This window comes from Malania oleifera, chromosome 11 (assembly GCF_029873635.1).
Source record: "Malania oleifera isolate guangnan ecotype guangnan chromosome 11, ASM2987363v1, whole genome shotgun sequence".
NCBI lineage: Eukaryota > Viridiplantae > Streptophyta > Magnoliopsida > Santalales > Ximeniaceae > Malania > Malania oleifera.
In genome coordinates this window covers 48768317-48782956 of record NC_080427.1, presented here as the reverse complement: position 1 = coordinate 48782956, position 14640 = coordinate 48768317, and the positions used below count along the sequence as shown (strand labels likewise).

Here is a 14640-nt window from a genome sequence, read left to right as displayed (position 1 = left end):
GCCGTAAGATCACACGATAGCATCTGTTACCATCCCAAATTTGAAATCGAACTGCAGATAAGAGGCCCAAATATATCCAGGAATGAGTTTTAACTTCGAAGCTCTAGCGCTGGAGAGTTGAAGCTTGTCTCAGTTGCGTAGCATTCATCCATGATCAAAGTGGCATCAGCAGTGATCTTTCATTCGGCGCTCGTCATATCCAGCTTCCCCTTTTGTTTACGCAAGAGCTGAATAATTTTCTTTTCATCAACCTATGAGTCTTTCTCATCTCCACCATAACTCTTCTAATTCATAGTGAATTTTCTATTCTTCTACCTAAATCTTGATGTTTTGCTTGTTTATTTTGTTCCCTCCGCCTTTTCCATTTCACCCTCTCAAGAAGAAGAAGGTGAGCAATAGGATGTCTGGGGGTTGCGAAGAACAAATATTTATAGAGTATGTTTCAGTGATGGGACTCCTTTGTCTTCTTCTCTTCTTCTTCTTCTTTTTCTTCTTCTTCTTTGGCATATATCAGAATGCAAGTCTTATAAACTTTGCAAAGCAACTCAGGCATGCTAAAGTATTATGTTTTTTTTATAAAAAAAAAAATTTCATTGGAGTTTGTGTGTAATAATCACAAACACGGTTTTCAGGTGTTCAAAACAAGCCTTAGGAAACTTGGATTGCCTTCTTTTCGGTTTTAAACTGGAAAAATATTTTTAGAATGCAAAAATAAAAATCATTTTGGAATGTATTATTATAAATAAAAATGAGACAGAAACAAGTATATAATTAAACAATGAAAAAGTTATAACCCTACACATCATTAATGTTTTGATTTTAAAAATTTTAATCACATTAAAACAAATTTTCATTCTTAGTATTTGATATAAAAGAAAAAAAAATACAATAAGAGATAAACTTCCATCTTATTTTCCTTTTCTTCATTTCCTCAAACAAAAGTCTCGTCAAAATGTAGCTCTAATCATATGAAAAGCTACAAAAAAATAAAAACATTCTTCACACCACATCCATTAATCAATCTCATCATCAATTTAATTACAAATGGTAAGCCCTGAGAGATCAGCTCACTCTATGCAATTAAATAACAATATTTTACAATCGGTTTAATTCTATATAAAGGAAGTACAATTAAAGTATAACAATGTTACTAACTTAAATTTTTATTCTATGAATTGCCAAGGTATATAGAGATTGTATTTCAATGCATAGAGCACATTTCAAATTTTGGCACTGTTCAAAAAATCCAATCAAAATTGAGACATTCTGGAAAGAAAAATAACATAACGTATCATGTCTCTGAGTAGGTAGCTTATTTTTCCCCTCAGAACAGCAGGTGAAACTGAGACACTGCAGGTCACTAACTTACCAATTTCACAGATTGAATTAATCTAACATAAATAACAAAACCCAGACCTTCAAAGGAAGAATATCATGCACCGAAAAGAAAAAAAAAAGATTTTGAAATAGACAGCGATGCAATTATTGCCAATTCAAGTCATCCCACAAGAGCATACGATTAAGATCAAGCCAGAGGGAAAGCTAGTTGACAACGTCGAGGACAAGTTTCCGAGACTTGAGAACGGACCACTTTAAGCGCCGGTAATAAGCAGCTTGAAGCAGTGCCAATGACAGTACAAATATCCATTTGAATCCCATCTGCATTTGAAACGAAGGCAAAATCAGAATGAGCTACTAGCCCTTTATAAAATGGAATCTAATAATAGATGATAAAAGATTAATATACCAATTTCCTCTCTTCCATTTCTGGTTCTGCTGCCCACGACAAAAATGACACAACATCTTTCCCCATCTGCAACAATGTTATTGAAGAGTCAGGGTTAGCATCTTAAAGAATACATGTGTACACGTGTGTGTATTATATAATCATTTTGTGGATAAAAATACCCATATCTTCTAAAAATTTGAGATTCAAAATTTAAGTTTAACCAAAGTGAGGTAAAGACTACCAAAAAGCAGCAGTTTCTATTACAGAGTATTATTTACTTTACATTGGGTTGAGATTTGAAAACTTCTGGCTGGTTTAGATCTTCCTTTCCTGCAGGAAAAGAGACCTCTACCATAGAGTATTGACTAATTTTTCAAATAAAATATCTAATTGTTATAATTCATTATTACTACCAATCACAATGTTAGTTACATTAGACCTTCTAAAATGTTCATTTAGTTGATAAACAAAATAAAAGCAATAGTTGCGTCACTGTTAGGTAGAGAAGATATATCCAGAAAATATATATATATATATATATATATATATATATTTAATAACCCTTGTCAAAGAAAATTGCCCATGATTGTGTAAACTGGCAGAAAGGATTCATATAGCCAACCCCACCTAGTGGGGCTTTAAGGCTTGGTTTTTTGGCTGCTGTTATTGTTGTTGTTGTTGTTGTTGTTGTTGTTGTGGTTGTGTGTATTAAACAAACCCCTTTGGCATTTTCCATGCCTATTGTAAAACGACGAACAATAAACCTGAGTTTTAAAATATAAATATTAGGAATAAATTCATAAACCTCCAAGCACAATTTAGATAAGAATAAGCTAATTAAAAAAACCACTAAGTTATAAATTTTAAAAAATAAAATAAAAACATATACAAACTAAAAATTTTAGTTAAGAATCCACTCTTTACACAATATTAGCAAAAAACACCCTAACAGACAATAATACCCTTGACTTTTCGAAACACCACACATACCTATCTCGTAAGAATCTATTATATCCACATATTTTTCAAAATATTTTATCTACATAACTATTACTAATAGTATCACGGTCCCACATCGGTTGTGTACTAGGGAGATCTTGGACTTATAAAGTTGGTTTGAGCTCCAACTATGTGAGACACCTATAAGACAAACCGTGAGGCCTATGAGTCAAAGTGGATAATACCTCACCGAAGTTGGACCTAAAATTGTTACATTTGGTATCAGAGGCACCCTAGGGATACTATCATGTGGGTGGATCCTACACAGAGGTGTAAGCCACTCTGAAGAGAGAACGTCAAAGATCGGATGAAGAGCTTGTTACGGTCCCACATCGAATGTGTAATAGAGAAATCTTAGGCTTATAAGATTGGTTTGGGCTTCAACTATGCGAGACACCTTTTATAGGACAAACTCATGATGCCAGTGGACCAAAGTGAAAAATACCTCAAAGAAGTTGGGCCCAAGACCATTATAAATGCCTATCAAATCTATGCATGTCTTTTGTATAATAGCTCAACAATCTTTCTAAAAATTTCTTTTGGGGAATAAGAGGTCAACACTAACTTTACTTGACCTTTTTCACGTGGCAAAAATGTAGAAACAGCGATAACTTTGAAAAATATAAGGAAGCAAGAAAAGATGCAAAAAGGGCCGTTAGTGAAGCTAAATATAGATCATTTAATAGTTTGTATGATAGATTAGGTACAAAAGAAGGGGAAAGAGATATATATAAACTTGCTAAAGTTAGAGAAAGGAAGAACCAGGACTTAGGAAATGTAAAATGTATAAAAAGTGAGGATGATATTGTCTTGGTTAAGGACGAAGATATTAAAGAAAGATGGCGAAGTTACTTTAATAAGTTGTTTAACGAAAACCAAATAGAAGGCTTAAATTTAGAATTGTAAAATGAGGAAAAGACTAAAAATATAAGATTTATTCGAAAAATTAGAGTTAACGAAGTTAAGTTTGCACTAAAAAAGATGAAAAATGGGAAAGCTATGGGACCAGATAACATCCCAATTGAAGTTTGGAAATGCTTGGGTGATAATGGAATTATATGGTTAACTAATTTATTTAATACAATTGTAAAAACTAAGAAAATGTCAGATGAATGGAGGAAAAGTACTTTAATACCTATATACAAAAATAAAGGAGATATTCAAAATTGTAATAACTACCGTGGAATTAAACTTGTGAGTCATACGATGAAACTATGGGAAAGAGTAGTTGAACAAAGATTAAGGTTAGAAACGAAGATCTCAAAAAATCAATTTGGTTTTATGCCTGGGAGATCTACCACAGAAGCTATTTATCTTTTAAGAAGATTAATGGAAAAGTTTAGGGAAAAGAAGAGGGACTTGCATATGATATTTATTGACCTTGAGAAAGCATATGATAGGATACCTAGGGAAGTTCTATGGTGGGTTTTAAAAAAAAAGGGTGTATGTTGTAGGTATACCGATGTCATTAAGGATATGTACGATGGAGTAATGACTAGTGTAAAGACTATAGATGGAGAAACTAGAGAATTTCCAATTACCATAGGTGTACATCAAGGATTTGCTTTAAGTCCTTATCTTTTTGCTTTAGTGATGGACCAATTGACTAAGAGTATTCAAAAGAAGGTTCCATGGTGTATGTTGTTTGCAGATGATATTATATTAATTGACGAAACTAGGGATGGAGTAGAGGCTGAGTTAGAATTACGGAGAGAAGCTTTGGAATCTAGAGGCTTTAAGATAAGTAGAAATAAAACAGAATATATGAAATGTAATTTTAGTAATGATAGGAGGAATATTGGAGACAAAGTTAAACTTGATGATGAAGAAATAAATAGCACTGGTAGATTTCGATACCTTGGATCTATTATGCAAGCTGAAGGAGAAATTGAAGATGATGTAATGCATAGAGTTAAAGCAGGTTGGGTAAAATGGAGAAGTTCTTCAAGTGTTCTATGTGATCGTAGAATACCCTTAAAATTGAAAGGAAAGTTTTATAGGACAGTTATAAGACCAGCTATTCTATATGGATTAGAATGTTGGGCGACGAAGCAACATAATATCCAAAAAGTAAAAGTTGCCGAGATGAGGATGCTTAGATGGATGAGTGGTATAACATTGAAAGATAAATTAAGGAATGAACATATTCGTGATAAGTTAGGTGTAACTCCTATAGAAGATAAGATAAGGGAAAGACGACTCGGATGGTATGGACACTTGCAACGTAGGTCTTATAGTGCACCTGTGAGAAAGAGTGACTTAGTTACTGTGGGGGGCAATAGAAGGGGTAGGGGTAGACCTAAAATAACTTGGGAGGAGATAGTGAGTAAGGATTTAATATCTTTGAATCTATCAAAAGAAATGGTCCATGATCACATAAATTGGCGAAAAAGGATTCATATAGCCGACCCCACTTAGTGGGACTAAGGCTTGGTTTTGTTGTTGTTGTAAATATAAAATCAAAATAAGTATAATTACGAGGTAACATCAATTGCAAAGGAAAAAATTAAAATTCCTATAAACAACTTGGAGTATTAATATTTTAAGCTACAAGCTTAATTATGACAATGTTTTATCAATTTGTTTAAAAAATATTCAAACTACATATGAAATTATATAAAATATGGCTTTTACAACTAAAAATCAAATAGCTAAATTATGTTTATGCAAGATTATTCACTTGCGATCACAGGCAGCATATGTGACATATTTAATAGTAGCTAGAAATGTCTTATCAACCATACTCTAAAGGAAGTCAAAAGAGGAAAACCCACCTGAGCTTCTGTTGCAGGGGTACCATCTTCATACTCAACAGCTTCATCAATAAGCATTTTAGGCATAGCAATAGCTCCACCTGGGAAGTAGGGATTATAGTGCAACCCCTCTCGAATCTACAATATCATTTGACGAAATCTTGATCAATGATATAGTGTAAGAGTGAACAAATAAAAATTTAACTTCTAACAGGGATGCGTGTATTCATGGGAAAACTCAGTCATCCACTCTGCCTGGTGGCATACAATTTGATGCCAAAAGCACAAGTGGTGATTGGACAACAAAAAATCCTAACGAATTAGAAGAAGAAAGCACAATCATTTCAAAAGACAAAAAAAAAAAAAACCAAGAAAACCAAAAAAAACAAAGATTTAGAAAAAAAAAAATGGTAACATACATAGAAGCAGCCCAAAATAAGTAAATTACACACAAGATAGACATGCATTCAGTTGAAAGGCCCTGATGAGTAAATCATGCAACTGATATTTCTCTCAAACCCTCCATGATATCCAAAAATAGTGAGAGTAAACGAATAAAAATTTAATTTCTGACAGGGCTGCATGTAGTTACAGGGAAACTCAGTTGTCCACTCTGCCAGGTGGCATACAATTTGATGCAAAAAGCACAAGTGGTGATTAAACATAACAAAAATTCCTAACAAATTTGGAGAGCTAAGCACAATCAGTCAGAAGAAATTTAAAAAAAAAAAAAAAAAACCTAAGAGGAAGGAAAAAAAAACACAAAAGTTACATGCATAAGCTTCAAAAGAGTTAGTACAAGAAAAGATATGCTTTCAGTTGGAAAAACCCAGATGAGTAAATCACGCAACAGATATTTCTCTTTTACCCTCCACAATATCAAAAGATACAGAATCAGCAGCCAGAAATGGCCAAACTCTTATGATAAAATTTTGTGGAGAAACAAAGGCCCCTTGGAGATGAGAAGGGAATTCACCAAGCAAAACTACCCGACCCAGACATCAAAACAAATATATCAATCATTGCTCAATTATACTTCTGTATTCAACTATGATTTGTTAAAGGCACATTATCCTGAATAGAAGTTGTATGAGCCACACTATATAAAGAAATAATTAAGTGGCAACCACATAAATATACTTACTCAGCAAAGCTCTCATCCCAACTACTTGTGGGGGAATTTCTACACCATTATACTCCATCTAGGGCTATATTTTTTATTAAATCATACACCGATTCTCTTCTCAATATCTCCGTTATCATCCTCTTTTATATTCCCTTCATCCGATCAACACCTTCAACCCAAACAATCACTATGTTTTCAACGGGCTAGACTATGTTGCAGAATGATTATATCTGTCAAACAATCAACTCTACATGCAAAGGCAGTTGCATTCATTTTCTAAAGAAGCATGTCTAGTATTCTTGCTTTCCTGGATGATCCAGACTCAAATATTCCTGCTCAAATTCAGAGTCAAAACAATCATTTCTAAATGCAAAGGCAATTGCATTCGTTGCTAAGAGAGGCATATCTAGTATTCCTGCCTTCCTGATTGATTCAGACTCAAATATTCCTGCTAAAATTCACAGACTTTGCCAGATTAGATTGTAATATTTTAATCGATATTCTTGATCTTGACCAACTGATACAACCGAACTTGCCACGTATACTTCCATTATCATCTTTCCACTCCATCTCAAAATCAGTATACACTCTCAAATCCTGACTCCTTTCTGTCCAGCATTATCTACAACAAACCATAGAAATTGTCTTCCAAGGCTTCACCTTTAGTTTCATAGGTAAGTGCCAATCACATAACACACAGAAAGAAATCCACTTTTTACTGACTTAATCATCTTACTCTCAACAGGATATATCCTCTTTAATCTCTCTTTCCATGCAAATAAATAGTTGCAACTTGCTCTATTGGTTCATTGAACTAAACAGTTTCCTTGTTCCAATACCTCACACTACATGTGCACTCCACAACCTTAGACTTCAATTCTAAAGCATATTTTATCAAATATATTGACTTACCCATATTTTAGTATCATCAACTTCAGTAAGAATCATGCTGAGTTCTGGCTCAGATTCAGAAGGAATATCCACTTGCAGGCCCTGAACCTTCCGGACCTCCCTATATAGGAAAGACCCAACAGTGCATCACCCGACATGGCACGGTATCATATTTTGAGACACAGCATGGTGTCATTATGTTGTCGTTATGGGGACATTTGGGGTTTTTTCACATGGAGGCTGTGTATATACATTCTCATAGCTGAGGGATGAAACAATAAGACAGTTTTCATTAATGATATTGTTGAAATTTAGCCAAAGCTCCGTGGGCATAATGACACAGGCACGTTGTCGAACCACGTAAAATGTTGTGTTCTTCTTGCTTTCTCCTGTTTTTTCTTTTGAATTGATGTCTGTGCACACAATCGTAGAGCGCATTTCGCAGCACAACACACTCATGGCACCTCAATACTATGTGCACCTGTCAATCTCAACTCATTCATAATTAAGGAAAAATGCCAAGGCCTTAATGTTGAAAGACTTTCGTGGTAAAAAATTAGCTTTTTCTTTAGTTGTGAACTTCCTATTTTGTATAATTTATGGCATTAGTTATTTACATCTTTGAGGACCCCCTCATATGATTCAGCTAAGTCAATCAAGACCAGTGCAAATATAGTAAGTCGTAGGAGACCGCACATTGGCCACTATGACAAGTTTCACCCTGAATATACTCTGCAACTAAAAGAAAACTCAGTTTTCACTCTCTGCAGGACCTATAAACGTAAAGACCAGCATTGCAAAATAACAACACATTGCAGAGTCAGCGCATTGTCTTTGACAGGAAACACAAATGTGGAGTGCATAAGCTGCACAGGTAAATTGGCACACATGCTTTCACATGACAAAGAAAAGATGTCAATCATTAACTAGAAAAAAAAAAAAAAAAAATTAGATAAAATGGCTTCCCTCTTGCATTGATTTTAAAATTCCAAAAAAATCAATGCATATTATGCAAAAATTTGCTTTTGTAACATAATGCAACACAAATCATCTTAATAAGAGATCCCCACATAGCCGCAAAACAAATTGTAAAATAGAAGAGAGTAGAATCTAACAAGTCAAATCATGAAGTTTGGAAGAAATAAAAACCATACACGTATGAGACTACTTATAGTCAAGGAAACAAAATATTACCGAAACACCAGCAGGAGGATCACGGTAACCAGTTAGAAGAGCAAATACATAGTTCTGACCATTATGACGAGCCTGAGATGACACAGAACCATATATCTTACCATCGAGACATAAAATATGTTCTAGATTAGGAATACGTAAACTTGGGGGATCTTAAAAACAGAAGAAGAAAAAAATACCTTGGTAATAAGACTTAAATCTGGTGGATATGCCCCTCCATTAGCAAACCGAGCCGCTTGTTCATTGGCGTATGGTTGAGGAAATCGATCACTGAGTTTACCAGGGCGAGTAAACATCTCACCCTCATCATTAGGCCCATCAACCACCTCAATCTCAGCAGCCATAGCCTTTGTCTCCTCTTCAGTATAGGCCACACCCACCAGATCACGGTATGAAATTAGAGACATAGAATGGCAGGAAGCACACACTTGTTGGTAAACCTGGTGACCACGACGAATCCTGCTCAAGAAAAAATTGGCCTTGAAGCATTAAAGAGTATGCTGAATTTGTTATTTAAAGCCATGTATACCAGTACAATGTGTTCCTATTGAAAACATTAAACACGAAAGATAGCATCTCAGACAACAAGGTTTCTTTCAGAAGCAATAGCTGCACCAATAGGGAGACAGGCTGTTCAGTTGATGTTAGTAGAATGACAATGTGATGGAAAAGAACATCATTAAAATTGTGACAGAAGGCAATACATCCAATAATGTAAATAGATAACGTGGTCCTCAATAGGGAAAAAACGTGAAACAAAATTCCTGTAGCAGAAAAATGTGGACATCCATTAAAAATTCTTCCGCAACAATATCATTGTAAGTTAAATGAAAACTCACGAATTATGGTCATATGAACTGAGAATGCCTTTGTGTGGCCAGGGATAGCTTGGACACTCTAAACCATGTTCGGCCTCATCAGCAGATGCTAATGTTGTGAAACTCAGAAGCCCAGAAACGCCCGCTCCAAGAAGTGCAAATGCCCTTAAGGACTTCATGCCAGCAGATCCAACACCATTATAACCTTTTTTTGAAAGAAGGGATGACAAAAGTGGAGGGGCCTGCAAAATAGTGAAAGGGACAACCAATAAAAAAAAGCACACCACCATGATAGGTCTGATAATTTAGAATATATACGTATATTAGTTTGGCTTCCATTTGCAGGGGGAACTTGCCAATGGATTTCACAAACTGCAGAGCATCAGCATACCATTAGCCTGCTTATTCTCTTCATAATGTAATTGACCAAAACAAAGGGAATTGAATTCCTGCACGGGGCTGAGGGGTCATGGGGGTGGAAACTATACTGGTAAATACAAAAGCATTCACAAAAAGAAAATAAAGGAACAGAGACATTATAGAAAACAAAGGAGTAAGTATTAATTTAATCAATGTCAATGATCTCTACATCTATGACACAAACTCATGGTGGCACACCAGCAGTTCGAAATATGTAGCACAAACACTCTAAGAACAACGCCAGGCTCAGATAAGAGCATCAAACAGTTGTTGATAAGAATATTACAAGTAAACAGGAAAAAATGGAGAAAGAGCACAACATGCTTCCTAAACAAGCCGTTGAGCCATTGATATTGGATAATTGACCAGAATAAATACAATAACTGAGAGAGAGAGAGAGAGAGGGAGGGAGGGAGGGAGGGAGAGCATTACAGTAGATTGAGAATGAAGTTTCCTCTTCAGTAACTGGTGGATTGATCTTCCGCCAACCATTTCAGTTGCTTTTTAGTTTTCTACAAAAAGGAAATAAAACCAAGAGTTAAAACAATATTTTAAAAGGCACAATCAAAGCTCGCCTTGAGACTTTCCTCAAGACAAGGCATGTGTAACATGCCCAGGCATAGTTTAAAACACCAAACTCTTGGAAGACAAGTGCAGAACACGGTAACGCATACCCATTTGTGCAAAAGGTGCGACTGTTGAACACTTTTATTGAGGCTTAAAAATTTTGACTTAGAAACAAATATAAATACAGAGACATACATATAAAGGTAAAATTGGTGGGGGGGAGGGATGGAATCAAAGAAGCTAGATTTAAATACTACATAATTAGTGGTATCATTAATAGGTAAAAAACTAAATATCAATAAAAACATACACATTACCAGACTCTGCGTCCCGAAAGAAAAAAAGGGAAAAGGCATGATAGAACAAATGCTAGCAAAAATTTATGGTGAAGAAAGATGGAATAAGGGTGAGTTTGGCACCCCCTTTTTTTGCCTCAACTTCCCCTTTTTAAAAGTAAAAGCTAGGTCTAGTGTGTTTCTTAAACAGTTTTTCCAGCTTTTAAAAGCCAACTTTAGCTTCCTTGAGAGCTTTTAAAAGTTACGGATTTAAAACTTTTAAAAGCTAAAAGTTAATTTTTTTCTCCAACAAATTATTCCATTCCACTATTGTTCTTAATTTTTTTTTTTTTTTTTTTCAAAGATTACAAAACTATCAATGCATTAATTATGCTTCCTAAAAATACATACCCATTTAAGCACCTTAAAAATTTTCCACCAAACACTCAAAGTTAGCTTTTTCTTTCAGATAGCTCCTTCTTCATGGGAAGGCCAAACATTTTTAAAACAATATTAATAAGCTCCTTTTCATCAACTCCCTTTTGGAAAGTCCTTTTCAAAAGCCATGGGGAGGGGGAACAAAGCCTAAGGCGTTTTGGTATAAGTGATCCCAAGTGCCCTCTTTGAATCAGTTGCTTGGAAATGTTATATCCTATAACATGATAACTGTCTCATCTCATGGACATAACATGTAAACTTATATTTCCATTACACAGCATATTCAAAGCTTTTAAAAAGAAAAATAAATATAAAGCACCAATAGCAATCTAAATATAAACTAATCATCCCCGATTCCCATAATTAACGTTTTCACCATTTTACTTAAAAAATCATTCAACGGTTCAGAATATCAAATTGTAACATCAGATCATAAGGTACTAAGATATCACGAACTACACAAAGTAATGACTAAGACATAGATGCACTTGTAGACGTATAAAAATAGGTTTTGAAACACATTATTAAACATAAAATTCAACTAGTGTAATCATGTTCAAAATTTTAGATAAAAGGAATAAGGAAATCTAAGTTTCCTATTTATCCATTTTTTGTCTTTTTCTTGTTTCTTCTTGTCTCCTTGCCCTTTTTAGTATCATTCTTATTTGTTGGATATAAAAATAGTATTACACTATCATAGCAAAGAATGGGTGGGAGGGTACAAGTGAATGGGAATAAGAGAATAAAATTTTACGAGATTGGCAATTGAAAATCCTTATATGGAATAATCTGGAAGTTAGAGTGAGAATTTGAGATCTCAAATACCCCCAGACTGAGAGATAATGTGATCATATGAAATGGAGATCAAATTAATTATCTATTTTTTTTTTCTTTTTTGTGTTTTTTTAACTTTGATGAAGAGGAGTTTTTTGGATCTTAGGTGCCATCTATAATTTTTAAAAATTCAATCAATTAATTCAAAAAATTGAAGCCTAGACGAACTACTGAGAATCATGAGTAGAATCACAATCCTACCATGACTACCAATTTTATGATCCCATCATCCTACCCCTATCATACCTCAGGGTCAATTTTTGTGCACTTTGAATTGTTAGTCATTCTTGAATTGTATGTTGTATGATTTGACCATCCAAATTGCAATTTTGACAACAATGCACCTAATTTTTTTAAAGCATAAAAAATAAAATCATTTGCGCACAGCACATAATTTTCAGATACAATTATTGAATCATCTTGGCAACAAAAATAATCTTTTCTGATACAATAAACTAAAAAAAGAGGCCACCCATATATGAATTCATGCATTGGAAGCATGAATCATTCTCAATCCACCAACACAAAATCCAAAACAAGTCTGCTTTTCTTTCAGTAGCATGCTCTCGTTCAATTACTTGCTCAAGGATTACTGAAAAACTGCTGCCGGATATGAACATTCACACACAATCACAATGACGCAAACATCATCAAAAGAACTGACACACTTATTTCCTCCATTTAGTCTACGTTGACGAAACAAATATTCTACAAGATTGGAATTATTGAAGACATGCTCAGGGATAGGAATTTTCGCTATCAAAGTATGGCCCTGTCGCTACAATTCATATCATCTCATGGTGTCAAATTCGATTCGCATCTTCAAGGACTCACTCACAAACAACCGAAAAAAAAATTGAAACATCTAATCAACTCGTTAATTATAAAGATATTCCTCGGCTAAATAGTGCGTGGCACTGGCTCCAAATCTTTGAAACAAAAACCACATACATCGGCCATAGCATGAGATGTGCTTACCGGCGATCGGATCAGAACAAAAAAGTTAAAAATAAAAGCAGATCCGCAAAGAAAAGGATGACGAAACCTTACCGGCGGTGCAACGGAGGAGACGCCGGAGAAGCGTTGCCTTCGAGACAGCGGAGGAGAGGAGGAGACTGAAGAGGAGGAGCTCGCGTTAGGGCTGAGAACTGGCCGGGTCTATCGAAAATGGGGGTGATGCGCTGAAAAAACGCAGGGGTAATTTCGTCACGAAGTTTGAAAATAGCGGGGACATTTTCGCCCCAAGACTGAATTTCAAGTTAACAATTGAAAGGAGTAGTTAACTAATTAAAGCTTAGCAAAGAAATACATAAAGAAAAATCAAATAAACTAATTATGGGTTAATTTGAGTGAAAATTAAATAATTAATTTTAATAAATATGGCACATGAAATACTTGTGTAGTGTGTTTTTGGTAACAATTTAATAATTAATTAATTTTTTATTTTATTTTATTTATTTTTATTATGAATTACCTAAAGTAATTACTAATTAGATATAATATTACAAAATAATTGGACATTTCTATTATAAATTATAATTTACATTGGGATATTTTAGGACACTTAAATAAAAATTAGAGAAATATTTTTAATTGTGTGCTAGTTAATTTTTATAATGTGGTAGATTACCTATTTAATCAATATTTTTACAAAAAGTTTGTTTGGATAACAAAAAATAGACCATCAAATTTAAAAATTAACATTAAAATTGGTGATAAAGATAATAATAATTATTATAAGAGTGAGCATAATGGATAAAAAAAATAAAAGAGTATGAGCTTTGAGTCTCATGATTCATCTCAGTGTTGTATCAATATCCGAACTACATTTTTGAGATTTGTATAAAATAATATAAACCACAATCCGTTGTTATTATAATCTTTACAAGTTAGAGAAGAGTTTGATATTATTTTTGCTATTTATTTATATTGATATAAATTGGAAGTAGGATTACATAAGAAAACACGAAAAATCAAACCAAACCACGAAAAATGAATGAAATCAAAGTAAAAAATTAGATAACCATTTATTCAATTCGGTTTCGCTTCAAAATTTTTAATTTTTTCAATTATTAGCTCAATCCTTCAATAACTATGGTTAAACGAACTGAACTAATGTATTATAAATATATAAACATACATATTATAAATAATATTATATTAAATTTTAATAATTTAAATTTAAAAAAATTATGTTACTCTAAACTTGTTGTTTAATTTTTAATACCAAATAAATTGGAATTTGTATGTAATTTATTATGAAAAAATATATAAATTTGTAGGACTTTAAAATTTAAATTAGATATAACGATTTAGTTCAGTTGTTTGTTGGATGTTGATCTAAAAATAAGTTAATCAAATTTTGTTTAACCATCTGAAATAGTTTGATTTTGATATACATTATGTAAGAAGGTGAAACTTCAGTTCAATTAATAGTTCAAAGGATAGGGTTCAACCCTAACTAAATTAATTAAACTATGTCCAACCCTAACTAAATTATACTATTTTTTATATGTGATAAAATCATAATTCGTAATTCCTAATGTAGTGATCCTAAAAAAATAATAATAACTTTAAATTAATTAATTGAATAATT

The 14640-nt window shown here is 33.5% G+C and overlaps 1 protein-coding gene across 1 annotated transcript; it reads right to left on the bottom strand.

The window, feature by feature from the left end:
* Nucleotides 1-1175: 1175 nt before the first annotated feature.
* Nucleotides 1176-13305, bottom strand: LOC131167816 (cytochrome c1-2, heme protein, mitochondrial). The gene is made up of 8 exons (XM_058126739.1): nucleotides 13095-13305; nucleotides 10363-10442; nucleotides 9532-9752; nucleotides 8872-9151; nucleotides 8693-8764; nucleotides 5503-5619; nucleotides 1748-1813; nucleotides 1176-1659 (listed from the first exon to the last, which is right to left on the bottom strand). The coding sequence occupies exons 2-8, from the start codon at nucleotides 10420-10422 to the stop codon at nucleotides 1543-1545; spliced, it is 933 nt and encodes a 310-aa protein (XP_057982722.1). The 5' UTR covers nucleotides 10423-10442; nucleotides 13095-13305; the 3' UTR covers nucleotides 1176-1542.
* Between the last annotated feature and the right edge of the window lie 1335 nt (nucleotides 13306-14640).